Below are 27,934 nucleotides of genomic sequence, written 5' to 3' on the forward strand. Positions count from 1 at the left end.
AAACTTGGAAATTGAAATTAAAACTTAGAATTGAAAATGAAATTCAAAGTTGAAATTACAAATTCGAAAATGGAAAGTTAGAATTGAAAATAAGAATCGAAAATTGGAAATTGAGAATGGATATTTGAAATAGGGTTTGAAATTGAATGAAATTGAAAATGAAATTTGAAAAATAACTTTGAATGGAAATCGAAAATGACTTTGAAATTTTAAGTGAAAATTGGTTTTGAAAATCGTTTTGAAAATGACTTGGAAATTTGAAAATGACTTGAAATAATTGGAAAAAATGATGTAATTCTATCTTAAATGATGAATATGCTTTTTTTTTTGAAAAATCATTTGAATTTTTAAGAGTACTTTATAGAATTAAAAACAAGATTAATTTTCATATATTCATGACTAGAGCTACAAATATAGTTTAAATTAATCTTCATTTAAAAGTCTAATAAGGAAAATGATTTTATGTCTTTATAGAATTAAAACAAAATTAATTTTTAACATATTCATGACTAGGGCCACAAATACATTTTGAATTAATTTTTATTTTAATTCAAATAAAAGAAGAAAGGAGAATTATTTATGAAAGAAATGATGATTTTTGAAAATGACTTAAAAGTGTAGGTCAAATTTTTATTTAATAAAGAATAATAACTCTAAGATTTATTCATATTCTGATTAGGGTCGTAAATACGAACTTTACTTAGCGTTATTTATCCTTTATTAGATGGTGCACGTGATATTCGTGTTTTCCATAGTATATTTGAAAATAAAGGAAAATAAAATGCAAGAAATTAACATGAATTGATTTATATGCTCATTCATTCTAAACTAAGCATAAAAATAAAATTCTCATTAATACAATTATTACAACCCTTGAATGAATTATAATAATTGAAAAGAAAAGAAAGAAAAAATCCTGTAAAATGAGCAAACATGTTAGAAATAAATGTAGGCATTTATGAATTTTCTTTAATTATGGAAAAATTGAGAAAAATCCATAATTACCCTTTTTATGCCCCAAAAAATAAAGGAAAAATTCATAAACATGTTAGAAATTTATAAAATTTGACGTGAAGGTTCCTAATAACCTTAGAAGTATCTTAGAATCGAAAAATGCAGAAAAAGATTGGAGGAAAACCCGAATTTGTTTTTTTTATCCAATTAAAACAAGATATTTCAAAATCAAGATATGCAAATCGACTCTGTCAGAGTATTTTGAATGAATGAAAGCTTAAAACAACTCAAATTGAGCTGAAAATGACTATGGATTCTCAACTCATCAAGGAAGCAATTTCATTTTAAAGATTTTGAAAAGCATTTTTAAAACTCGAGATATGATTGAAACATTGAAGAATAAATTTTGAAATTTTGAAATTGGGTTTTGACAGACAAGTTTTTGTAATTTTGGAGTTTCAGAGGCTAAACTGATTCAATTTCTCCCAAATTTGTGGGAGAAGTTGCTTAGTTTAACCATGAAACATTCCCAATTTACAGAATTGAAAAATGATTGTGGATTTGGAAATGGTGACTTCGGGAAGTCACTGTTCTATTTCAAGATTTGAACATTTTACATAAATTGAAATTTTGTAACTTGTTCCGGTTTTTGACAGATTTGAAGTATCAAAACATCATAAAAGTTTATGAAATTTGACATGGAAAGACTAGACACAAAATGGGGAAGAACCTTTTTTACAGATTTTGAAAATGATTTTTCATTAGAGAGATCACATCCCAACAAGTTGGGATAAATTTTAAGAAATGCTAATGAAGCAAAATGAGAAGGTTCTGATATTAGATCAGAAACAGATATGAAAAATCCATGAAAGTTTCTGAAAATTTGCAGAGATAAACTAGACATTTAGATAAAAAATTTCTAATTTATAGATCTAGAAAATGATCTCTTATTGGGGAGATCCAATCCAAACAAATCGGGTCAAAACCTGTGAAAAGCCTGTGAAAGAAAATCAACAGGTTTTTGTTTTTTGATCCGAATGGCTAATGAAAAAGAAATGAAAATTGATGAAAATTGGGAAGCATAAACTAGACATTTTAAAGAATAATTTTCTTTTTACAGATCTAAAAAATGATCTCCCATTAGGGAGATATGAATGCAACAAGTTGGTTTTGGGCCTGAGCAATGCTTGGGATTGCAAACAGTCAGGGTTCCGACTTAAAATGTAAAAGAAATAGAAATATTCCATAGAAATGGATGAAATTTTACTGAGATAAAATAGAAATGCAGATGAATAAGATCCTTTTTACAAATTTCGAAAATGATCTCTCATTAGGGAGATATGATTATGACAAAATGGGTTAAAAACCAAACCCTAAAAGTAATACAGTATAACAGGGTTGCGGCTTTTAACGAAAATTGGGCATGAAAACACCATAGAAATTGATGAAATTTGGTGTGAACAAACTAGACTCAATGCTGGAGACATCCTTTTTTACAGATTTGAAAGATCATCTTTGGTTAGGGAGAAATCACTCCAACAAGTTTGTCTAATTTCAGGCCAAATTCGGGCGAGGCCAAATGGCAGGGTCCGAATTTCGATTTTTTGAGAGATCAAACCAGCTCAGATTGATCTGATTTTTGGTGGAGATCCCAAAATCATATTAATAAAGATGCAGTAAAAAAATCAGATCAAAATAAGACCTAATTATATGTCAAATGATGAAAGCAAAAACGGACCAGTTTTGAAAATATCATCTCAACATAATTGAATGGAATAGAATCTCATAAATGAAATGATTCAATGATCAATCATGAGATCTTTCATTCATGAAAATGATGTAAAAACATAAATAAAACATCTAAACATGAAATCAAAAGCATTGGGGCATAAATTGAAATCGATTTTGCCTATTGAATGTGAGATTTGATCTATTGAAGATCAAATCTCAATTCTAAATGGCTAAAATGAAAATATACAAAGTAAATAGCAATTTGAATGGATCAAAACATAGAAAATTGACATTAACATGGAATTAAGATAGATCTACATTGCTATTACATGATATTGAAAAGAAAATGCAAGAAATAAGAGAAGAAAGAAGGGGGCAATTTTGAGAATTTGAAAAAAATACAGAGAAAAAGAAAACAAAATTAGAAAAAAGGAGAGAGAGGGCCTACCTTAAGCTTCTTTCTTCTTCACTTCAGCCACTAAGAGAGGAGAGGAGGAGTGCTTGAGAGAGAGAATTTTCACCCAATTTTCTTCTTGGAAAACTCGCCCCCCATGGGGGCTTTTTATAACCAAGGTGGGGGCAAAATGAGCATGGCCCAATTAAGATATTTTCTAGCCCCTAGGGATGACATGTCAAGGCTCACATGGGGGAGGGTTTGGCGCCAACCCCATGTGGGTTTTGTGCTTTGTTGCATGGGCAAGAATGCCCTTTTGTGAAATAATTTGACACATGGCACCCTCTTGCAAGAGGGTGCCCATGTGAGTCATTTTTTGATTTTGTAGATGGGTAGAATGGCCACTTATTTGAAAATTTGACACATGACATCACCTTGTGGGTGATGCTCATGTGGGTTTTTAAAAGCAAGAAGGTTCTTAAAGGTTTGCTAAAAAAAATGATTTTTATTTTGATTTTGAAAATACCAAGTGGCGCCCCTCTTCGAAAACAACATTTTTGATTTTGAAAATTAAGATAAAAGGGAAATGAAATATGAACAATGAAAAGAGGATTTTGGAAATAATTGGATTTCAAAAATCCAATCTTGATTTATAAAATTCAAAATTGGGCAAAAACCGGATCCAGATTGAATTTTGAGAGATTTTGCAAAAATACTCTTTTTGGATCTTGAAATTCAAAGATTATTTTGAAATTGGGGATAAAAATTGGATTTTGATTTTGAATTTGAAATCCCCAAATTGATTTTGAATAAAAATTGAATTTTGAAACTGGATTAGGATCCATTTTGATATTCCAAAATCCAAACAAAATTTTGAACTGGATCCAGGGTTTTTTTCAAAAGATTTTTGCAAAATGGTGGATTTGAATTTGAAATTCAAGAACTAATTCTGAATTTAGGATAAAAAATGAGTTTTTGAAAAGGATCTTGATCCGAAGTTTTGAAAAAGATTGGATCTGGATCTCAATTTGAAGGAAATTGGTTCGAAATGGAAATCAAACCCTGAATATGGATTTCTGAAGAATTAAAAATGGAAAAACCCCAAATTCATAATGAAAATTGAGATTTTTAATTTTGGATCTTAGATTCAGTTCAGAGAAATGAAATTAGATCTTGGATTTGAATCAGAATCCAAGAAGTGAAATTGAATCTTAGATGTTAGATTAATCTGAGTTCATAAATTGAATTGAATTGAATTGAACTTTTGAACAGATCAGAAGATGGATCCAGACTAAAATGGATCTGAAATGGTTTAATTGGATCCTGGATATCTGATGAGATATTTCAGGTTTCAAAGAATGAATTGGACTCTGGATATGAATTTCTGAATGAATCAGATGAAAAATCCAGGTCCGGGATGAAATTAGATGTCAGATCCAGCATTGGATCCAATATCAGAATTGAAATGGATTGAATCTTGGATATTGATAAGATATTAGATGAAGGAATTGATTTGAGTCCGAATTGAGAATTGTCCTAGTTCAGAAAAATGTCAGAAATAGTGTTCTAAAGAAATTTGTATTTTTTTTGTTTTCGCCCTACAGGGGTAGAAACACGGTACTAGACTGGTCTGAACTAATTTGAACTGGACTGGATTAGGATGAACTGAATTCGAAGCCAGTTTTACTCAGATGAACTAAATTTGGAGCTAAAACACTAGCTCAACCAGCTGGAGTGAGCTCGATTTGGATTGAATCGAGCTCAAACGAGCTAAAATGCAGGTCCGAGTGACTTTGAACTAGAATTGAGCTGTTCGAACTTCTGGTGAACTTAGATTAGACTCGCTGGGATGAGATCTAATGGATTTCACTGACTCGGAGACAGTTTGGTTAAAATTCAAGCTAAAATGAGTTCATTTTGCCTGAAATGAGCTAATTTAGCTAAAATGATCAGGATTCGCTCATCGTGAGCTCATAGGAGCTAGAAATGACAGACATTTTAATTTTTCTGAACTTTGAGATGAGTTTGGTTAAGCCTGACTGACGAAAGGTCTAAGGGTGACTTAGGGGTAAAATGGTACTTTTATTGACCGGACGAGGTAAAACTGACCTCTAGACTGGAGTAAACCTAAGGGGGACTCTATATCGCCCTGCAGGGGACTGACATCTGCGAAATGAGGGTGTCTGGAATGGACTTGAAAAATTTGGGGTGTTTACAGCAGGCAAAAGGGAAGGCAGGCAGGGCAGCTCGATGGCTCGACTGAGTCGAACCGAGCCCCAAGGTGCACCCCAACTTGGGGCACCCTGGCGAAAACCGAACCCAGGCTGGCACAACTACAACTTTGCTGCCGTTGCTGTAGCCTGGGGCGGCGAAACAGAGCAGTGAGTGTCGGGTGGAGATGGCTTAGTCCCTCCACCCGGCCAACCCAATGAGAGGGGAAGAGACAAACGAGGGTTTGCCTAACCCCGCCTGTCTTTCCAGAAAAAGGTGGCAGGCGCAGGAGGCGCCTGCCCCTTTTTAGAAAAAACGGCAACAGCCAGAGACTGCTGCCGGTTTCGCTAGAGAGGAGGAAGGCTCTCCTGGCGAGCCAGAGCCACCGCCGTTGGTGGCTTTGGGTTGCCGGCGAGAGAAATACGGTAGGGGGGTGGGTTGTGGCTTCAGCCGCCCCACCAGGTCGGCAAAGTAAGAAAAGAGAAGAGGAGAGGGTGCTCGACACCTTCCTCCTGGCGAGCCAGAGCCACCACCGCTGGTGGCTTTGGTTTGCCGACGACAAAAACAAAGTAGGGGAGAAAAGGGAGGGCGACACCCGAGTGGGACCGCCACCTCTAAAAAAAAGGGGGAAGAGCTGAGAGAGAGTCATACCTACGAGAGGGTGGCTCCGGTGAGGGAGAGAGACGGGGTGTCGGGGTCGGGTGCGCCGGTGAGAGAAAAAGGAAGACCAGAGCTCAGGTGAGAAGGGGGCTCTGGCGAGGAGAGATCTCGACTATGTCACATGGGTGCGGGTGCGACACGGGTGCGGCACAATTTTAAAAATTTTGGACACGGAGACTCGGCTATATATATATTATATTTTAAAAAATATATGTATATAATAATATATCCTGTGTGCATATATGTGGATATTGTCCTCTAAAGTTTGGCACCAACATGAGTGTTTTTATAAACTTTGCAAATTGTACTTTTGCCCTTGCAGAAAGGGGGGTCCGGGGGCTCCCCCCGGTGCAGGTCCAGGGGGGGCCGTAGGGGGGGCAGCGCCCCCCAGGAATTTTTTTTTTGGGGCTTATGTTTGAGACTCATGCTATATGTATATTTTTTACAAAAATATATAAAAAGATCATTTTTTTTGTTTTTTACCCTAAAAATGGACAATTTTTGGACTCAATCAACGTTAACCGAGTTAAAAAAAGGACAGATTCGGCCTCAACGCGTTGACCGAGTCCGACTCAGCGTTGACCGAGTCTGGGCCTTGTCCGAAGTCGCACCCGTGTCGGGGCGTGTCGACTCGGGTGCGGCGCCTCCCTAGTCGAGTCCGAGTGACATAGGATCTCAGCGAGAGGAGGGGGCTTCAACATGGGAGAGAGGGAGTGAGAGACGAGAGACGGGAGACCTACTTGGGAGAGGGTGGCTCCAAGCGAGGGGTTCCCAGCGAGTGAGGGGGATAAACGCAGAGTGAGAGTGAGAGGGAGACGGGGCATCGGGGAGAGAGAAATAGGAGGAGCTCGGGTTTTGTAAAAGAACCCCCCCCCCTGTGGGGCATTTAAATAGACCATAGGGAGTTAGTCGACATCTGACCTGGATTTGGGTTGGATCCAGTCAGATCCAACCTGGATCCAAACAATTTTTCTTTTTTTTTTCCAAAAACATGTAGGATTTTACATGGTACGTCTTCTATCTGGTAGGTTTCCATTTCTCTATATTTATATATATATTATGTTTTATGTAAACTAAAATACCCATCAGGGGTATTTCAGTCATTTTTTATATGTAATAGGTGTCAACCTAGTAGAGGCTGACTTTCTTTTATTTCTTTTTTCTTTTTATTGTTGTTTTCATATGACTAATGGGGCAGCAGCCCAACTAGCTGTTGGGCTGCTCCCAACGGTTATAAATATTACCGTTGGGGGCTAGCCCAACAGCTAGTAGGGCTGCCCCCATTATCTCTTGGCTGTATTAGGCTGCCCCCCATTATGTTTTGGCCCCTATTATAAATAGGGGCTTCTCCCTTTGTATCTTTCAATGCTTTCCAAGCATTTTTCAATACAAAGACATTTATTTTATGTGTGCCTATTGTGGCTCTTGTGTGTACATTTTGTGCTTTTGTGCTTGTTCTCACTTGTATGTTTTATTGTCCTTGCAATCTGTATTGTTTCTTGTAGTCCCTTAGTAGGCTTTCTATTTGTATTTTCGCTTGTTTCATTACAACATACTCTATATCTACGAGGAAAAGAATCATAAGAAACAAATATTTCAGGATGTTTGGGGATTCTACTAGACCTTCTAATACTACTTTCTATATTTTGGTTTTGTAAGAATCTATCAAGTGCACATGTATTTTTCATGGTTCTTCGGGAATAGGTTTGAGCATAATGTTGACTATCATTAGGAAGGCCATTATCATTGATGCGGTCATTATCATGATCATCTATATTAACTACTTCATTTGTACTTAGGAAAAAAAAACGAATATTCAGATTCACTAGTTTTCTGAAATTGAAATCCATTTTCATTTTCAATAAAATAAAAATTCACATTTCTTGAAATATAAAGTTTATCATTATTAGGATCATAATACTTGTATCTTTTTTTATTATTGGCATGCCCAAGAAATACACATTCTATGGACTTTAGGGAAAATTTATCTCTTTTGTCATTGAGTACAAAACATTTGCATCGAAAAACTCTTAGTCTTTTAAAATCAGGGGTCTTTCAACAGGAGATATATTTTTCAATGATGATGTGGGCATTCTGTTGATAAGATAAACAACAATCAAAGCAGCCTCAACCTAAAAATTTTTAAGAATATTTTTTGAAATCAAAAGGGTTTTAATAGTTTCAATGATATGTCTATGTTTTCGTTCAACTAAACTATTTTGTTGGGGTGTATTTGAGCATGATCTTTGATGGGCAATATCATTTTCTTTTAAATAGTTTTTGAAATCATTGAATAAAAATTCCCCTCTAGAGTCTGAACAAAATATCCCAATATTAGATTGAAATTGATTTCCCACAATATTATGGAATTCTCTAAAAGTAAAAGAAAACATCAGACTTTTGTCTAAGAAAATATATCTAGGTATATCCGGAATAGTCATCAACAAATACCATATAATAGAGAAATCCTCCTTTAGACATGACCGGAGTCGGTCTCCATACATCTGAATGCACTAATTGAAAAGTTTTAGTTGAAACACAAGTTCTAGATTCAAAAGGTAATTTCTTCATTTTACCCATAATAATTCATTACAAATAAAAATTTGGGTACAAGAGTTTCAAAAAAGGAAAAAATGATATTTTAGTTACATTTGGGTGACCCAATCTTTCATACCACAAAATAATGTCTTTTTCCTTGTCAAAATTACAAAAAGATTCGTTCGGTATTTGCAAAGAGTCCATGTAGTAGAGATTCACTCTCCTATGGTCTTCCCCAATTAGCTTCCTTGACTGACGATCCTGCACCCAACAATTGATAGATGAGAAGGAGATCTCGTACCCAAAATTGAAAATTTGAGATACAAATAGTAAATTTAAGTTTAATTTTGGTACAACACTAACATTTGGTATTTGAAATTTCTTTTGAAAATTTGAAAAGGTTACTACACTTTTAATTTCAATTTTTGTTCCATTAGTAGTATAAACACAATTTTTAAGAGAAGTGTCGGTGCATTCAGATAGGAGAGACTCATGTAGTGTCAGAGTCTAAAATCCAAGAAACCGTACCTAAAGTGGAAGAAGTAGAAATTGCTGCACCTGATGTAGACAAAGAACCTTTCAAAAGTTGCCGCAGGGCTTCAGTAAGATGTTGTATAGACTCCTTCAGGTCTTCCCCTTTTGTGATGCTTTCATTGTTCTTTTTAGGTACCTCTTCCACTACAAGGATTTTCCTTTTGAGTTTGGGACACCCTGGCTTAATGTGTCATGGTTGTTGACAGAAATGACATACAACCTTCCTTTTTTCATTGTTATTTTTTCAAAATTGAGGTCTATAAGTCCTTATATTATTCCCAGGTCTAGAAACAACAAAAACTTCATCATTACCTTTAGACATACTAAGCCGAGTCTCAGCTTGGTAGACCTCTCCAAGAGCATCGTCGAGTGAGGTAGTAGTAGATCTGTGAAGAATATTAGACATCACTTGCTCGAACTCGGGTCTCAACCCATATAGAAATAATCCCATTTTCGCTCCATGAGCTCAAGTTCATCCCATAATGGGGAAAGAGTGCCAAAATAACCTCTCACACTCTTATCCCCTTGTTTGGTGGTCCACACTTTCTCTTGAAGGTAATATTGTCGGGCAAGATCTTTTTGTACAAACATGTTCTTTAAGAATATCCATGCATCACTTGCTTTCTTAAATTTAACTATATTGGCTGCTATCTTGAGTTCCATGCTAGTTAGGAACCAAGATAGGATTTGTGCATTTTCGGCCTCCCAATCTTCAATTTTTTGTTGATATTCATTTAATGCCTTCTCTTTTTTTTCTTCATTTAGTGCTCTAACTTGATTTCCATCTCTTTTTATAAGGGCAAGTTGAGGTTCACAAATAGAACCATTCACATGACCCCATAGCCTTTTAACTTTGAGATGGTTTTCATGGCAGCCGCCTTCATAAGATAATTGGAATCGTTCAATTTAAAGTCCATGTCCGTCATGGATTCCTTTTCTCCTATTGTAAATAGATAAGTAATAGAAGAACCACCAACCTTGATGAAGAATACCACCAACAAGCCTATAAGTTCTCTCCAAATCACCAACAAAACACAAGCAAGAAGTTAAGAAGTGAAAGGAGGGCTGATCTTGAGAAAGAGAGTGTCAGCATGTTTCCCAATGCACTATCGGGAGGGTTCACGATTGACCAAAAGACTTCAAATCCACCCTTGCTTAGATACCATGTCACGAACCAATGGGCGGAAGCATACAAGTCACAACAATGGCGTTCCAATACACAATATATGTAAAACCCACGTAAAAAAAAAATATCGGACCCGGGTCGGGACCCGACCCAGGCCCGCCCTCGTTAGGGTTTTAAAACTCGACGCAGGGTGAGGGTTTTAAAACAAAACACTCTCCTGTGCGCCGCGCCCTGCCCACGCCGCTCCACCCCCTCGGCAGGATAAGGAAACCCCTTTAGGGTTTCCCCATTTGTCAACCCCCCCCGAGCCCTTTAAGAGTATCGCAGGAGGGGAGGGGGGATGCGGCTCCCTTCTCTGCTCCTCCTCCTCCCCTCCCTCTCGAGTCTCATCGTGCCCTGCGCACGACAGCACCGCGGACGCCTCCTCCCCTCTGATCCGATCGCCGCCGCTGCCACCATCGCCGTCGATCCTCTCCCAAGTGGCGGGTTCCTGTCAGAGATCGCCGCAGCCAACCCTCGTCTCTCTCTCGTTGCGATTTCCGGCAACCCCGACCGACACCTCCCCTCGCTCCCTCTTCTCTCATCAACCTGTCGTAGTCGATGCTGGTGGCTTCCCCCGTGCCGCCTCGCTCCTCTCCTTGCAAGCTCCCCTCCGACAAGCCGTTTCTGGTGACCGTGCCATCCCCCTCAGGTAACCCGATCTCTCTCTCGTTCCCTCATTTTGCTCCTTCTCTTTGGGTTCTCACCCTCGGTCCTGCATAGCTCGCCAGAGCCCCTTTCACCGGCGTCCCAACTTCGCAACCTCCGATGCCATCGGCTCCCTGCGGGCGGCTGCGACCCCAACCCCATGCTTTCCCTTGGTTTGCCTGCCGATTTCTTTTTCACTCGCCCTTCGACAGGCTGGCAGGCGCCGAGCCCCTGTCGACTGGGCCCTTCTTTCGATAGCTCGGCAGGGGCCGAGCCTCTGCTACCTTCGTTTCCTCTGACAGGCCGACAGGGCGATGGCCCTGTCGCCTCTTTTCGACAGATCGGCAGGGGCCAAGCCCCTGCCACCTTTACCTTCTCGGCAGGGGCTTCGCCCCTGCCCTTTGTGTCTTTTATCGATAGACAGGGGCACGATCCCTTTCGCCTTTGGCTTGGTCGGTAGGGGTGATGCCTTGCCCCTCTCTGTCTCCCTCTTCTGCCTCCCTTCCTGATTTGGGTACCCTACAACCTAGTGTCAGGCTCGGCCTGACAGCCGAGCCCACCACTCCTCGTAGCCTCCTTGAAGATCAAGGACAGACTTGGCCTGAGGGTCGAGCCTGGCCTCCTGCTCCCTGCTCCTTCTTTGGTCACTTTCATACTAACATTGGGTTTCCTGCAGATTCCGCTATAGATTTCACTCGTACCCCGTGACCCGAGCCCCTGCATCGCCTATACTCTCAAACGCTCACAACGACGCAACTTTATAACATTCTGAGGTAGGGTAAAGTCGCACAAAGGGCAATAGATGAACCTATTTAAGTTGAAATAATTAAGATGCTCATGCTAGATATGCTTAGAGTTATATTGCTTTTGCATTGCGCATTATCTAGTTTGTATGCTCATGGGTCGAGGTACAATTTCATTCTTCGATCATTATTTTGCATAGTTGCTTATGAGTTTGAGGTGTGGTTTCGTACTTCCTGAAATACATATGCCCTTGTTTTCTTGCATACATTTTTGCCTGCACGTTTCCTTTGAGTGAGGTACGACTTTGTGTCTTATGTATTACTTATGACCTTATGTGTTTGCCTATCTAAGTGGCCAAGGTATGGTTTTGGTAGCTCGTGTATTACTTATGTGCTTTTCCCTCGATGTGCGGCATCGCAAGACGAGAGTTGCTTGTTGTTATGTTATAACCTGCATATACTCACATTTATGGTAAATATGTACTTACATAAATGTAGTCTTGTGCCTATCCTGATTTCAGTTGTTTTCAAAACACTAAAAGTTGTGCTTGTGCATTGCAGTTCTTTAAAAGCGAGTTTCCTTCTGCGAACCCGGTGCTCTTCAAAATGTACAACTTTTGCAAAGTATGATTAAGTCTTGCAGGATTCCGAAGTCATATTTGGGCCCTCCCAAGTCCACACACTTGGGAGAAATGTTTTATAACCTCGATTCAAGTTGCGGCTTAATTTGAATAACCCCGATTGGGGGCAGAAGCCTATGATCAAGTGAGGTTCTGTTGAAGAACCCATTCTTCATTTATTAAACCTAGTGTCGCGTGTCGTGCGAATCATGTCGATATTAAGATAAATTTTGGATGCAAGATTGATAGTGACGTGCCTTGTGTGAATTACTCAATGTGGCATTATGGCTTTTAAGGATGAATCCTGCCAAATGAGCACTCCTATATTCTTTGGATAGTTATGAAGTTGTGTGTTGGGTGTTCCTTTTGAGAAGCCCATGTACCTCCCTTTTTCAGTATAGTGTACTTTTAGACATGCACAACATGTTAAGTACTTTGTTGATCGGACGAGAGATCCGAGACGACCTTGCATCATGAAATATGCAAAATATTGTTGAAATGAATTCAAGACTTATCTTGCCAAACTATGTTGCATTACTTCTTTTGCAGATGATATCTGTTGGGGTTTCTTTTGTGAAACCATTTCCCTTTCATCGTAGTCGTACTTTTGACAAGTACGGCCGTACTTTTTGACAAATGCGTCTTCTTACGTTGCGATGATTGGACGAGTAGGTTGTGGCAACCTCGATAAGTGCAAATAACAAAATGCTGTGATCACCTAAATAAGTGATGATTTCGCCTTCACCGGCAAGATACTCAAGTTGGGTCGAAAGACCAGAGTATGTAGAATGGGTCTTCGGTTAACTAACCCTGATGTACTCATTCAAACCACTGACTCCTGTCTGGAGAGAGGATGAGAAGGTACAAAAACTTCGATGGACAAGCCATTAATGGCAGTTACGAGCAAAACACTCGGCTTCTCCAGTCATCGGAGTTAGGTGAAGGGGACTACCATAATTATCCTAGGTGGTAGCTCTCCATGTTCGGGATACATCCATTGTTTATGCTGTTTTGGGGACTTCTCTCTTGGTCACCGACCGTCCCCTTAGGTGCGAACTCAGTCAGCTATTCGGGTTATCATAAAATACATAGCATGATAAACCCCCGGATCAGTCTAGGCTGTTTCTAGAGTCGTGCCTTGTGCGTACCCACTTGGCCAGTTAATATCGAAACATAATTTAAATCCGATTACACAATTTGTTGAGTTATGCACGTATGAAAGTTATAGTGTCTAACAGGTTCAATACTTATGGAATTGTGTGTGCGGTTGATGTAGCATTGTATTTTGCTAGGTAAATTGCTTATGCAGTTCTTTGCTTATAATAGTTAACCTACTGGTGCCAGTGAAATGCTTGTAGTAATTTTAGCATTGTGCTCATGATAGTTGTTTCATAAATATGTTGAAATTAAATTGCTATATAATTGTCTGTCTACTTGACATATTAAATTATTCTGCTTAACTATGTTCTATATTGTCCTGTATGTGCACCTACCAGTTTTTAGTGAAACTGACCCATTTTATGGGCATGGGATGTATAAGTGATACAGTCTGCGATGACATAATGGCGTGATGAGATCAAGATAGAGTTTTTTCCCTGACGTTTCGCTCCTGAGGACGTGTTGGTAAATTTGGTATAAAGTATATTTCAAAATTTCTCTTTTTATTAAACCTTGCATTACTAAAGTTGTTTTAGTAAACTTCTTTTTGGTTTCAACAAATATAATGAGTTGTAAAATTCCATGAACAAATTCTCAATTATTGAAAATGCATTTTGAAACCATTTGATTTCAATAGTTGTGTGGAATTCGACAAAGAAAAGTTTACGCTGTAATGCACTCAAGGTTCATTGACTTGTGGTTTTAAAAATATCATTTTCCGCTGAAGTACTATTTAAACTCTGATAATCGTATGATTTCAAAGCTTTCTAAACTATTCTAAAAGTTACAAGTCCTGGATTTTGGGGCGTTACAATATATCAAGGTTCACTATGGAACAAAAGTAATTAAAGTACATACACAAGAGGCCACTAAGGGCCAACACAAAGAATAAAAAAATATAATTTTATTGAGAGCAAAATTCTTAAGAGAAGCTTATTTTACAACATATATGAGAGCTCTATTTATAGAGCCAAAATAGTACAGATGTTGGACTGCCTCCAACAGTTATATTCTATGTCACATGGGTGCGGGTGCGGGAGCGGGTGCGGGTGCGGGTGCGGGGATTCGGCACTTCCAAAAAACCCGGGTGCGGGGGTGCGGCAGGGGCAAAAATGTAAAAAAAAATTATATATATATATATATATATATATATAATTTTGAAGTTTTAACAGTTTAACATTTAACAGTAAACATTGTCATAAACTCATAATATGGTTCATCATGCATGCAGTATATCAACCTAAATATCAAATTATCAATCAAATAAGTAAAGCAATTACATAAATCGACCTAAATATCAATCAAATAAGTATTGCATAAAAGAACTAAATTACATACCAAAGTATATCCTGATGAAGTAATGGATGCTAATAATTTTCTTCTTCATCATCAAAGGCATCATTAGAAGGAATACTGGGCTCAGCTAAATCCATGTTTGTTACGTTGAATTCATGTTCTCCCTCGAAGTTACACTCTTCTGGGTTTACATCCCAAAATTTGGATGTTCCTTGTCTGCATTATAAACCCAATTTGAAAATGATAAATACAATACAAGTATATTTAAATGAAAACTAAGAAATAATCAAATAACTAAGAGAGCAAATTAGTACCTGTATTCATCATTGCTTCGCGAAAGTAATCGAAGATTTGAATGAACATATACTAAATCCTCTGCACGCTTGCTGGTGAGTTTGTTTCTCTTCATGTTGTGGATTTGAGAATATGTGCTCCAATTTCTTTCACAACAAGATGAACTAGCAGGCTGCGATAGCAATCTTAATGCAAGACGTTGCAGAAGAGGTGTTTCTGATCCAAATGTTGACCACCATGTAATAGGATCTATATTATCTTCTTCTCTCGCGAATAATGCCGGTGCATATAATCTCGAAGATGAAAATTTTCCAAACTCTTGTGTGACTTGATGTAGAAGATATGCTTCTGGAAAAAGTCTTGTCATACACATATTTCTATGTCTTGATAGCTCTGGGTCTAAATTTGGAGGGACACGACCAATACCACCAGCCCGCCACTTATTTGCATAATATTTTGGATTAAGAGAATGTGCCATGCAATGCAAAGGAGTGTTGCTCTTATCCCATCTTCTGACTAAAATTGAATGAATATGATTAAAAAAATCTGAATCATCCAATGCAGGATTTTTTTCTTCATGCATGAAAACTATAGCTTGTATTTTTTCAATCATATTATCCCACATTTCATAAACTCTGTGAAGCATGGGCTCATCCTTATCAACTTCTCTTAACATTTCCCAAATAGGTTGCGTAAATTGAAGGAAGTATACCACTCTGTCCCAAAACTCATCATCAAGAATGAATTTTTTAATTTCTTGAGCCTTCATATCATCATCAACACGATAGAATGTCCAACTTTCATCAGTCACCATGTTAATCAAAGCATTCTTCACTCTTTTAATCCTCTTCATCATCACAATGATAGACGCAAAACGTGTTTCAGCGACCTTCAACAATTTCAAATCAGAATGCCTATTAAATATAGCATTAGCACGATGGTGGTTAAAAACAAAATTCCTAATGCTTTTGACATTTCTTTCTAAATCTTCAATCCATGAACATAAAGCATATGCTTGTGAATTTTCTTCTTCTTTGGGGTTGCATATGCTCTTTAGGGCTAGATTTAAGCTGTGTGCTACACAGGGAGTCCAAAAAATATGAGGGTACTCACTCTCCAAACTCAACGCTGCACTTTTACAAACCGGAGCGTTGTCTGTAATGATTTGTACCACTTTCTGATCACCCACTTCTTTTATCACTTCTATAAACAATTCATTCAAATACTTTGCATTTTTATATTCCCCAGATGCATCAACTGCTTTCAAGAATATTGGGCTACTAAGCGAACAAGCAATGAAATTGATTAATGGATGCCTTTGAATATCTGTCCATCCATCAGACACAATGGAAACTCCATTTTGCTCCCATGAATATTTTTTAATTTCTAGCAACCTCTCCACGTTTGCCCTCTCTTCTGCAAGAAGTGTGGTTCGTATTTTTTCTGAACTTGGAGGCACATAACCACTCAAATTACAATTTGCCAAGGATGTTACTAAATCCTTCCAATAAGGATTTCTAGCCGTATTAAATGGGAGTGAACCAGAATAAAAATACCTCCCAACTTTTCTATCCAATTCTTCTCTTCCGTATGTATTGAATGCTGCTTGTATCGTTCCTCTACCTCCTAGATTGACTTTTTTTTTTTTTTCAGCATCTTCTTGGTGGCTTGCAAATGGCACACTGACTGCAGAAGAATCGGCCATTGCCTTTCTCTTCTCATATTTCTTCTTGTATTTTCTTGTATTGCCTTCGCATTGCCTCATCAACTTTTCTGCAAGCTGAAATGCCATGTCCTGGTATCTTCAACAAATGAGCCTTCACTCTTGTGTAAGACCCAACAAAATCTCTTTCGCAGAGCTTGCATCGAAATCTTTTGTTTCCACCACCTCCTTCTCCAGTTTTTGCAAGTTTATCTACATGTATCCATAGTGGCCCCACATCATCAATCCCACTGCAACTATCAGCAAAACTAGCAGCAGAACTCACATGTTGGGATGAGGATGACGCAAGTCCTTTCCCTTTATCCGTCATTTTTATCCTGAAAACACAAAAAAAAAAATACATTACAATTTTCAAATCAATTCGAAAACACAGGGAGAAGGGGGGGCTCAGCCCCTCCCCTGCCAACCCAACAAGAGAGCGAGAGCGAGAGCGAGGGGGGCTCGGCCCCTCCCCTGTCGACCCAAAGAAAAAAAATAGATGGGGCTCGGCCCCTCCCCTGTCGACCCCCCAAAAAAAAAACAGATGGGGGAGGGGCTCGGCCCCTCCCCTGTCGACCCAAAGAAAAAAACAGATGGGGGAGGGGCTCGGCCCCTCCCCTGTCGACCCAAAAAAAAAAACAGATGGGGGAGGGGCTCGGCCCCTCCCCTGTCGACCCAAAGAAAAAAACAAACAGATGGGGGAGGGGCTCGGCCCCTCCCCTGTCGACCCAAAGAAAAAAACAGATGGGGGAGGGGCTCGGCCCCTCCCCTGTCGACCCAAAGAAAAAAAACAGATGGGGGAGGGGCTCGGCCCCTCCCCTGTCGACCCAAAAAAAAAAAAAACAGATGGGGGAGGGGCTCGGCCCCTCCCCTGTCAAACAAAAAAAAAAAAAACAGATGGGGGAGGGGCTCGGCCCCTCCCCTGTCGACCCAAAAAAGAAAAACATAAAGGGGAGGGGCTCGGCCCCTCCCCTGTCGACCCAAAAAAAGAGCTAGATGGGGGAGGAGCTCGGCCCCTCCTGTGCCGAAAAACGAGGGAGCAGGGGGGTCTCAGCCCCTCCCCTGCCGACCCAACAAGAGACCGAGAGAGGGGGGGGGGGTGCTCGGCCCCTCCCCAGCCGACCCAAGAAGAGAGTGCGAGACATACCTGCGAAAGGAGAGGAGGAGCTGAGAGGAGGAGCCTGGGAGGCGGCGCTGGGGCGGCGGCGCTGGGGCGGCGGCGCTGGGGCGGCGATGGGAGAGCTCGAGCTCAGGGGGAGAGAGAGGAGAGATTAGGGCAAAAATTTTTTTTTGCCCTAATCCTCCTTTTCATCGGGGGATTTTTTTTTTTTTTTTACGCCCAAATTATGGACAAAAATGACCCTGGGTGCGTTGACCGCACCCAGGGTCGTGTTGACCGCACCCGGTGGTGCCGCACCCGCACGCGCACCCGCGTCGCGTCGCGTCGACGCGGGTGCGGCATCTGTTTTGCCGAGTCCCTGTGACATAGGTTATATTTATAACCATTGGGAGAAGTCCAACTAGTTGGACTATCCCAACATTAATTCACTAAAGACAAAACATTAATAAAGACAATACAAAATGTAAAATAGAAAAGGAAAAAAAGGCATGTGCAACATGTGCAGTCTCTAGTAGACTGTGCCTATTACAATAGGATAAAAAGACTGTTGTGCCCTTACTGGGCATAACCTATTACATGAGTTAACTGACCAAAATACCCCTGTTGGGTAAATTAGTTTACATATAAAAAAAATATATTTTAACAGTCGCCACCTTCAAAGTTATGTTGTGATAACAAAGCACCATCATGAACGCACCAAGCATGAACACACCAAGCATATCGAGATGAATTTTCATTATGTTTATGAAGAATATCTTAAGTAGACTATCGTCCTGCCCTATGTAGCATCAAAATTTCAGCTGGCTGATTTCTTCATACAAGTGCTTCCTTCTACTCGATTTCATTTCTTACTGGACAAACTTTTGATAGTTATATCATAAGTTTGAGGGAGAGTGTTAATATATATATATTTATTTAGCTATATATACTTATATATTTGTGTATGTACATATATATATATATATATACATTAAAATATGTATATATCTTTTATATTGTTTGTATATTTGTGTAATAGGTTATACCCATTAGGGTGTTTTGGTTATTTCAATCTTTGTAATAGGCTCTGCCCACTAGGGGCACATTTTTCTTTTTCTTTTATTTTATATTTTGCCCTTTTTCTTTTTTATAAGGGCTATTTGGTCATTGACCAAATAGCTGTTGAGAGCTCCCAACGACTATTTCTAGCCCAACGACTCTATTGAGCCCTTTTGGTGTATATAAAGGGGATCTTCCCCTTCTCTCATCTAATGCTTTTCTCAAGCATTTGGTTCTTAATAGAAGCTTATATTTTTAGTTGTGTTCTTGGCCCCTAAGTAGCATATGTGCATGTGTTCATGTATTGACCCATAAGTGGTCTTTGTACTTTTGATTATTGTGTTCTTGTAAGCCCATAAGAGGCTACCTCTTGTATTGTTTTTCCTATTTCATTACACCCCTTAGTTAATAAGGTATATTCTCAAAGAATGTCACATCCATTGATATATACCTCTTTCTGCTAAGAGGATCATAACACTTATAACTCTTCTGAGTAGGGAAATACCCTAGAAAGATGCACTCAACGACTTTAGGATCCTTAGTAGAGAAAACATGCACATACACCAAAAATTTTTAGGAATAAGATGGAATTTCTTGATTGTAGAATCTAATAACTCTACAAGAGTTTACCTCCTAGAACGTCACTAGGCATCGTATTGATCAAATAGGCAGCTGTTAAGAGCAGAGTTACCGGAAACACCAAAGGCATTGGGGAAGCGTGAAACATCACGCTTCCGAAATGTGCTGGGAAGCGCGCTTCCACCTTTTTTTTTTGAATTTTTATTTTTATTTATTTTTGTTTTCCCCTTGCTTCCCCCTCACTTTCGGTTCGCTTCCTAGGTCGCTTTCGAGATGATTCCTGATTCACTTTTAAGTCGTCCCACGCTTCCCGCTTTTTAAAATTTTGAAAGTGCCTCGCTTCCCGCTTCCGCTTTCCGTATCACTTCCCACTTCCGTTTCCTCGACTGGCAACTCTGGTTAAGAGTGCATCTCTCAAAAAATTCTTAGGGACATTTCTCCCTAACAGTAAAGTGTGTGCTTTGCCACCCATTTGGTTGAGGGGTGTTGGGACAAGATGACCGAGGCTCAATACCATACATTCTTATTCCCTGAGACGATAAGAAGTAAATTCACCACCATTGTCTGAACGTAATATATTAATGGAAGTATGATATTGATTCTCAATCCAATTATGAACAACAGGAAATATAGAATAAACTTCATTTATAGATTTCATTAAGTATATGATAGTCATTCTAGTACAATCATCAACAAAAGAAATAAATTAATGATTCATTAAGTATATGATAGTCATTCTAGTACAATCATCAACAAGACATAAATTAATGATAACCATCTATGGACAAGACTGGTGATGGTCCCCAAACATCTAAATGAATCAACTCAAAAGGTCTAGTAGACCTGGACTCACTAGTAGGAAAGGATGCTCTATGGTGTTTAGCTCCCTAATACATCACATTCTAAGACAAAATCCCTCTTCATCCATACAATTTCTGGAACATTTTTCAACTTACACAAGGGTAGGTGACTCAGCCTACTGTCACAATTTTACATTATTCAAAATAGGTGTCAGACTTGGTTCAATCATGGACACTAATGCCTTGGGGTCCTCCAAAATGTATAATCCCTTACTCTCACTAACACAACCAAAGATCTTTCCTGCACAACACTTTAACTTCTTAGCAAGAGAGCTAACAAAGAAGATTTATAGGAAAGGAGCATGTAAAGCTGAGGACAAAGTAAACCAAGGAATCTTGACACTACCCTTCCTAACATAGGAGTAGTAGAACCATATGCAAGTTTCATAGGATTTTTGGAGGAACTAGGAATATACTTAACAAAACATTTCCCTTCTTCCCACCATGTGGTCGGTGGATTCTGAGTCAATAATCCACTCCGTGGTCGGTGGCTTCTGAGTCAATAATCCACTGCTTAGGTGTAGAGTTAGTAAGGTCATCATTACCCTGGGTGGAATGAGTGACATGGGATGCTGTGGCAAGAGACAATGATAGTGTTGATCGTTCTCCAACTTTCATCTTTAATTCATCTATCTCTTTTCTTAAAGTGACAATTATATCCTTCTCAACTTGTCTTTTCTAATAAAGTGCTTGTGCATGTAGAATGGAAGGCCTTATTTTTCAAGAAGTTTGGTTTTCCAATAATCTCCCAACACAACTTCTTTGTATGCATAGTTTTCCCAAAATGAGTACACTTGTCTTTCTCATCATTCATATATTGTCCTTTACCTTGACCTCGTGTAGAAGTTCCTTCTCTACCTCTATCTGTTTCAAAAAGGAAGTTGAACAACATTTGGTCCCCGTAGTAGCGTTGATCCCTCCATACTAACCACACTCCCTTACTCCAATTTTAGTTTGTTCTTTTCTCTTAGAAGTAAGGTAGCCAATGAAGGGAGGATCTCCCTCCCTAGACCATTAACTTTAATAGCTTCATATTCAAGGGCTACTCCATGTAGGAGTTCAAAAACCTTCCTTTTCTCATTCTCATTTTTATTCTGAGCACATGATGGATGATCCACTTGGTCAAAATGATACTACTAGTCCCATAGTCCTCTTAACTCCCTGTAGTACTTACTCATGGATCGACTACCTTGCCGACACTTGATGATTTTATCTGGCAAGTTATACTCCTTTGCTATATTTTTTCTCTTAGAGTATGCTTCTTTTACTGCTTCCCATACCTCCTTTGCAGTTTGAAGATATGTAGATGTCCTTGAAACACTAGTGATCATAGGTTGCAACAACCACGAAGTGACGAGCATTTTTCTTCCTCCAAATATTATATTCAGAACTTTTGTCCTCCGTTTTGGTAGCTTCACCCCCTATGTATTCAAATTTACCTTTAGCAAGAATGGCCAATTCAATGGCCCAAGCCCATTCGACATGATTCTTTCCATCAAAACGAACATTTGTTACTTGGAACCCTTCAACATTTTGGATCCCTTGAGAGTTCACCATTGAACTCACCTGATCGGGATTCACCATAGAACCCCCATCTTTTGCTTCTCCTGTATCTGAGCTCGGATTCATTTCCACAATCTTGATAAGTACTAGCCCTTCCCTTTAAGTTCTTTTCGCTATCATCATGCCCACGAAAATTGATGAGGTATAAACTGCACCCCACTCCCCCAATATGCTGTATTCCACAGTCGACTACTCATGAGATGGCTTAGAACTTACACATTCAACATACTCATTCCTTCCTAAAACTGTAAAATACAGTGAAAAAATTACGAGTCCTTAAATAAAACGTATATCAACCCCACTTCAACAAATCCAGTCATTCTCAATTTCATAGCACCATAACTATACCTGCCTCCACTTCTAACACATACAAATTTGCACCCAACACCCCTATTTTTAGTTTTGAAGCTTCCATTACATCTCTTTACCTCTATTTACTGATTTCCAACCAAACACACTAGATTCACACCACAGAAATTAACAGATTTAGGGTTGAAAAATCCTTAATAGGGGTGGTGGCTGAAAAATAGTGGAAGAACCATGATGCAGACACGACCCGACTACAGGAGGTCAGTCTCGCGAATGCGCGTACACTTCAAGTGTACGATGCGGAAGCGATTAAACCTAACGAGAAAATAATTTTTGAAAACTATTTTGTTGTTTTTCGAAAATAAATAAAACACCAACTATGCTAAACCCTACTAAGACTATGTACATATATGTATACGTATAGCAATATATATATATATATAACTATATATATATGTATAGATATATGTATACAGAATACATAGAGGAAATACCTAAGGCAATGATGGTATATATATACACGGAGGATATATATATATATATATATATATATATATATATATATATATATATATATATATATATATAAATAATTTGTGTAAGCAATTTCAGTTGGCAGAAAATTTTAAGGATTTCAGTTCAGAAAAAAGGCAGGATTCGGTACCGGGAACAACACGGTTCAGGTACGATTTCAAAGAGGTAAAACTTAGCCTGGGAGCCAAGCTTCACGGGGGTTTGAGAAGGTACTGGCTGACGCCTAACAGGGTCAGTGGGGCCAGCCAAAACTCAGTGTCCAGGCATGGGTGACGCCCCAGCTGATGACAGAAACTGGGTGACAGCAACTGAGTTGTTGTCGCTGTTCGCATGCGTGTAAGAACGCCACAACACGACACAACTAGAATAACAAAAGTTCTCGTTTGAAACTTAAATACAGCAAACCTTTTGAACGCAATAACAGTCCTAACATTCAACGTCCAAGCATGCTGTTAACAGCAAAATTACACTATGCTGCAGGTAACGGAACTTGCACAGGGCACATAGGGACAGATTTCAGTTGACAGAAATTTCATGCAACAATTAGAACAAGTGATGACGTAAAATCAGATTTCCACACAAATATATATATATATATATATATATATATATATATATATATATATATATATATATATATAGCAGGGTAATTACCTCAGTGACAACAAGCTTAGACAAACAGGAAATTACGAACAGCAAAACAGGGTAAGAAACCAACAAGTGGCGACACAAGAATATGGATTCACATAAAATCAAACTGTTCCACAATCAAAACAGATTCACTTTAGATCAAAACCGTTTCACCAAATCAAATTACAGATTTTACAAAGAACATAATATTTTCTTAAATCAGATACGTCTAATCTCAAACTACGACCAGCAAATTGAGAATGAAAGGGGAAAATATTCCCATGCAGATTTTTTTTAATGACCCTTCGAATCAGTCAACAAAACTCCGACATCACTCATAAGATTTCGGCATAGAAATATCAAACCCTATTCAATCATATCTCATTTCCCACATTCATAACAGAAAATAATTTTGACCCACACATTAACATGGATTCAACACCTCTAATGATTCAAGCATACAAAATGATAAAGGATTTTAACACAAGGAACAAATATCTGGAAGTGTGGCCACGAGTTCAGCTCCCACATGAGCTTTATGGCAACTCCAAGGACTCCAATGCATGCAGCAATTGATGTCCAACAGCTCCAAAATACGTCACCCACAAGTTTGGTTCTTCATACGGTTCAACAAGAAGCACAACTAAAGAAGGGTGTTCAAAGGGGACCTCCATCGATATCACGGGGTGATAGTGAGATTGTTTCAGCTGAAAATAATTCATATATCAGGTTGGGGGTGGTGGGGGCATTCTCTCGACACTGTCGACCCCCACCTAGAACCAGAAAAGATGAGTAAGGTTAGGATAATAAGCTACCGATTGATTGAATGTACTCCTTAGGTTGACCCTCTGATTCAAATATTGTATGCGTAGTACCCAAAAAGTATTGTGAAAGAGAAACAAAAAGTGTATTGTACATATAGTTAAGCATGACATAAATCATCTAAGAAAACAAAACATAAATGAAAGAATTGTAAGTTATCCATGCCCATTGTAAATGCTTCACTTACACATGTGAGTTATGCATGATATTGAACTATCACGTTTTAGTTATTGATTGCATTAAAAATTATTTATTTACATGAAAAAGAATGTCATTTCGTGTATGCATGTTTCTATGCAAATATGTTTTGTTATTGTATCCCTACTGGGGGCTTGTAGATATTGATCTCCTACAAATTACAGGTACTGAATAGTTGCAGGAGCGTAGCGGGAAGCTATGACGACATCGAGATCTAGTCAATTTTCTTTTCTCCAGAACTGGAGTTTTGAGTACTTATTTATACTAATTTTGCAAAAGCTTTATGATTCATTTTAGAATTAAAATACTTTGATTTTGGCCTGAATCATTTGTAAGTGTTATTTTGTCCTATTGTTATCGATCGAATTTGTAACTCGCCTGAGGTTTTCAATCAGAGTAAATGTGACGCCCCCAAATTTCCCGACTTGAAAATCCTTTGGATTTTTGAGTAAACTTTTTTTTTTTGAAAACCAAAGCGCAAGCGCTGAAAAAACCGAAAAGGAAAGAAACAAGCGGAAAACTCTGGGCGGCCACTACAGAAGTGAAACAACAGTATATGAAACAACTTTTATTAATCATTTTACAAATTTACAAATCATTCCCTTATACAAAACCAAACTGCTAGGATTCAACAGGCGAGGTTCTGAAGTGTGGGTTCAGAGGCCGCTGCAGCACACCGAGCTCCATTGCACGCCGAAGTAAAACTTGTATCCCCATAAAACGGGGTCAGTAATCTTTTGAGCTGGTGAGACAAACCAAACCACAATACCAAAGTGTGGAATTCGAAAACAAGCTATTCAAAACATACATAGCAGGCTAATCTTACATTACTTGAGCAAATACAGCATGAACAAGTATAAACTACACATGGATCTACGAAGGATTGCAACTAGCATGAATCAGTGCAAGTAGGCAAAGCATGAGTGATTAACTACGACTATTCATGTCACAGCTCATATCGAATAGTGATGTATGCATCACAGAACATAAAGTGCTAACAATAGGCTGTGCTATGCAAGTAGATGTGTCATCGTGAACTGCACACAAGTACAAGTGGACAAGTATGTGCATCGTGTCATAGGTGAAAGAACTAGTCTATGATAATTCAAACATTTCACACTATGATGAGACAGTTAGAAACATTTGCCACGGTAAGGCGTGACTCACAAGCAGTGCCAAGGTCCATAAACCACGTATCACAACCATGAGCGAGCTCATCTCGCTGAGTGGGACCATCGCCCACAACCAACTCGCTAAGGAGTTACAAGGTTGCATAAGTCTCTCACGACTGCAATATCTATAGTGCACCTCAAGACATAACAAGCACGATTATGACCACATTCCTTAGGTGACAATCATTCAAAAATTCACTAACATGAGTTAGCGATTACATTCATTACGTACAATACGAGTACGTGTTTGCGTTCATTACGCATGCTAGCTAAGTGCTTAAGTGTGCACGAACTACGTTTGTGTTTGCTTATCATAAGGCATTGGGTTCTTAATTATACAAACACATTGGAAGCACTCGATAAGGAGTCATTTACACAACCCTTGCGTTCAAAGCTGAAACGAAACATATACATAGAGATATGCATTCGCAATGCCCACATTGGTTTGTTGGCAAAGCCAGAACATTGTGTTCCTTTTACGAAGACGGACGCGTGTACAAAAAGGGCTAAGTCCATAAAATATCACATTGAAGAATTTACCATTCCCTTGCGCGTTCATCCGAATATATGCATATAAAAGTTTGCTTTTGGACGGTGTGCACTATTCGTTGCGTCACAACGAGTCAAAATCGTAATATTATTGGGGTATTGGACCCCGTGCCGTGAACACACACATGCAGCCCCATGGGATGCAGTCCGGAGTTTGCGAAAACTAGTAGAGGTGAGGCGACAAGGACTGGGCTGGTGCTGATCCGAATAGGCTGGCACTCTTACCAGCCACGTCAGCGCCATGGGACGCCAAGCGAACACGAGCAAGCCTGGTTGCAGCCGAAGGGAGAAACCCAGGTCTCGACCGACTGGTCCAGACCTCACATGTGGTTCAACTACCATAGTCCAAACACCAGGGGTGCGGGCCTGCAGCCTGCACCAGGTGGCCGAACCACCTGCTGTAGCTTAGTTGCAGCAGTCCCACCATGGGACGGTCCAGGTCTGGACCGGCTGGTCCAGACCCACATGTTGCTGCCCAACGGAGCTGGGTCTGGACCAAATGTTCAGACCCAACCGGTGGCACTGCTGCCACCAAACAAAGGGGTGCAGGCCCACGACCTGCACTCAGCTGCGCCCGCTTGCTGCAGCCAAGCTGCAGCAAGCCAAAACAACGCCAGACCTAAGCTGGGCACGAAACGAAGAGCCCCTTACCGAAACTGGGTTCGGTTAGGGGCCCCTAATAGGTCTGGGCCGAACCTGGTCCAGACCATGCTAGGCCATGCAAATGCACCAACCACCCGAGAGGGGAAAAAGGGGTGCCCAGGCTATCCCGTTATGGTCGGCCTGGAGGTCACCCGAAAAAGGATATAGCGTCCAGAAAATTCTGGACGCCCAACCGAAATGAAAAGGGGGCAAACCAGGATGGGGCTCAGCCTGACCACCCCGAGCGAGCATTGCCCGAACCCAAGAGGGTTGACAAGGCTGCTGGACGAAGGATTTGTCAATGGCTTCCCAGCCAACCGAACATGCTTGGAAGAAGGGCTTTATGGCGGACACGAAAACAACTAAAATAACAAGATGCACATCCTTAACGAAAACACACAATATGGCTCCCAGCCATTGTGCAATCGAGAACCAACACAATGAATGCAACATACACGTTAAACCCATAGACTGAAATGGAAAAATGAAGCATACTACGACAAATGCAAGATGCACGAATAAAAATCTAAACTCAAGGCGTCTTACCTCTATTTCGCTCAATGCATTGCATGAAATGAAAAATCATAGAAACAAGTAAAAACCAAAATGATTTCAATGGTGAAACCCAAAACATTTCAATGAAAAAAAAGACCCAATGATATCAAATGGTAAAACCCAAAACACATTTCAAGGAGAAGAACCCAACTATTTCAATGGGCATCACACTATCTCATTTCGCAACAACCAAAAAGGAAATGCACTTTAAGCATGCTAATATGCTCAATAAGACCACACGAATGGGATGCATGCAAGCAACTAACAGAAATTCACATTCATGGTCTTGTGTAAAGGAAAGCTTTCGAAAAGCAAGAGCACATTCACTTGCTCAAACGAATCCACAATGGGAGTAGAGTGTAAGGCGTCTCACTTTCGCGGCTTTAGAAGATGGAGGAGATAAAGAAGATGAAGGCAAAGGGGTTCACGACTGGAGCTGCTCCACACCACACTCACCTCTCTCTCAGACGGTTTGGAGAAGAAGAAGAAGAGGAAGAGAGAGAGACTCTTCCAAGAAAAAAAATCGCCCAAAGAGAGCTCACTTCTCTCTCTTCAAGGGTTAAGTAGGTAGGTCCAAATGGGATGGACGAATGAGATTGCTCCAGCCTAGATGGAGGGCTGAAGTGCTCCACGCCTCTTCCCTAGGAACCCACGCCCAATGCATGTCCATCTTTTAAAATCTCCAACTTTTCTTTCAAAAACGCCCTTGTAAAGG

The 27,934-nt window shown here is 39.5% G+C and overlaps 1 protein-coding gene across 3 annotated transcripts in view; it reads left to right on the forward strand.

Moving 5' to 3' along the window:
- The window catches only part of LOC149849074 (uncharacterized), an 86,815-nt gene that overhangs the window by 37,454 nt on the left and 21,427 nt on the right, over positions 1-27,934 (forward strand). The window contains exon 8 of one of the 3 annotated variants that reach the window (XM_090013309.1): positions 24,466-24,701. The exons of the other annotated variants lie outside the window; for them this stretch is intronic. Coding sequence (XP_089869435.1) covers positions 24,466-24,472 — 7 coding nt within the window. The 3' untranslated portion in view covers positions 24,473-24,701. Of the gene's footprint in view, positions 1-24,465; positions 24,702-27,934 lie in introns of those variants that run through there. 3 annotated transcript variants of the gene reach the window in all.

Source organism: Nuphar pumila, chromosome 1 (assembly GCF_984573655.1).
Source record: "Nuphar pumila chromosome 1, dmNupPumi1.hap1.1, whole genome shotgun sequence".
Classification (NCBI taxonomy): domain Eukaryota; kingdom Viridiplantae; phylum Streptophyta; class Magnoliopsida; order Nymphaeales; family Nymphaeaceae; genus Nuphar; species Nuphar pumila.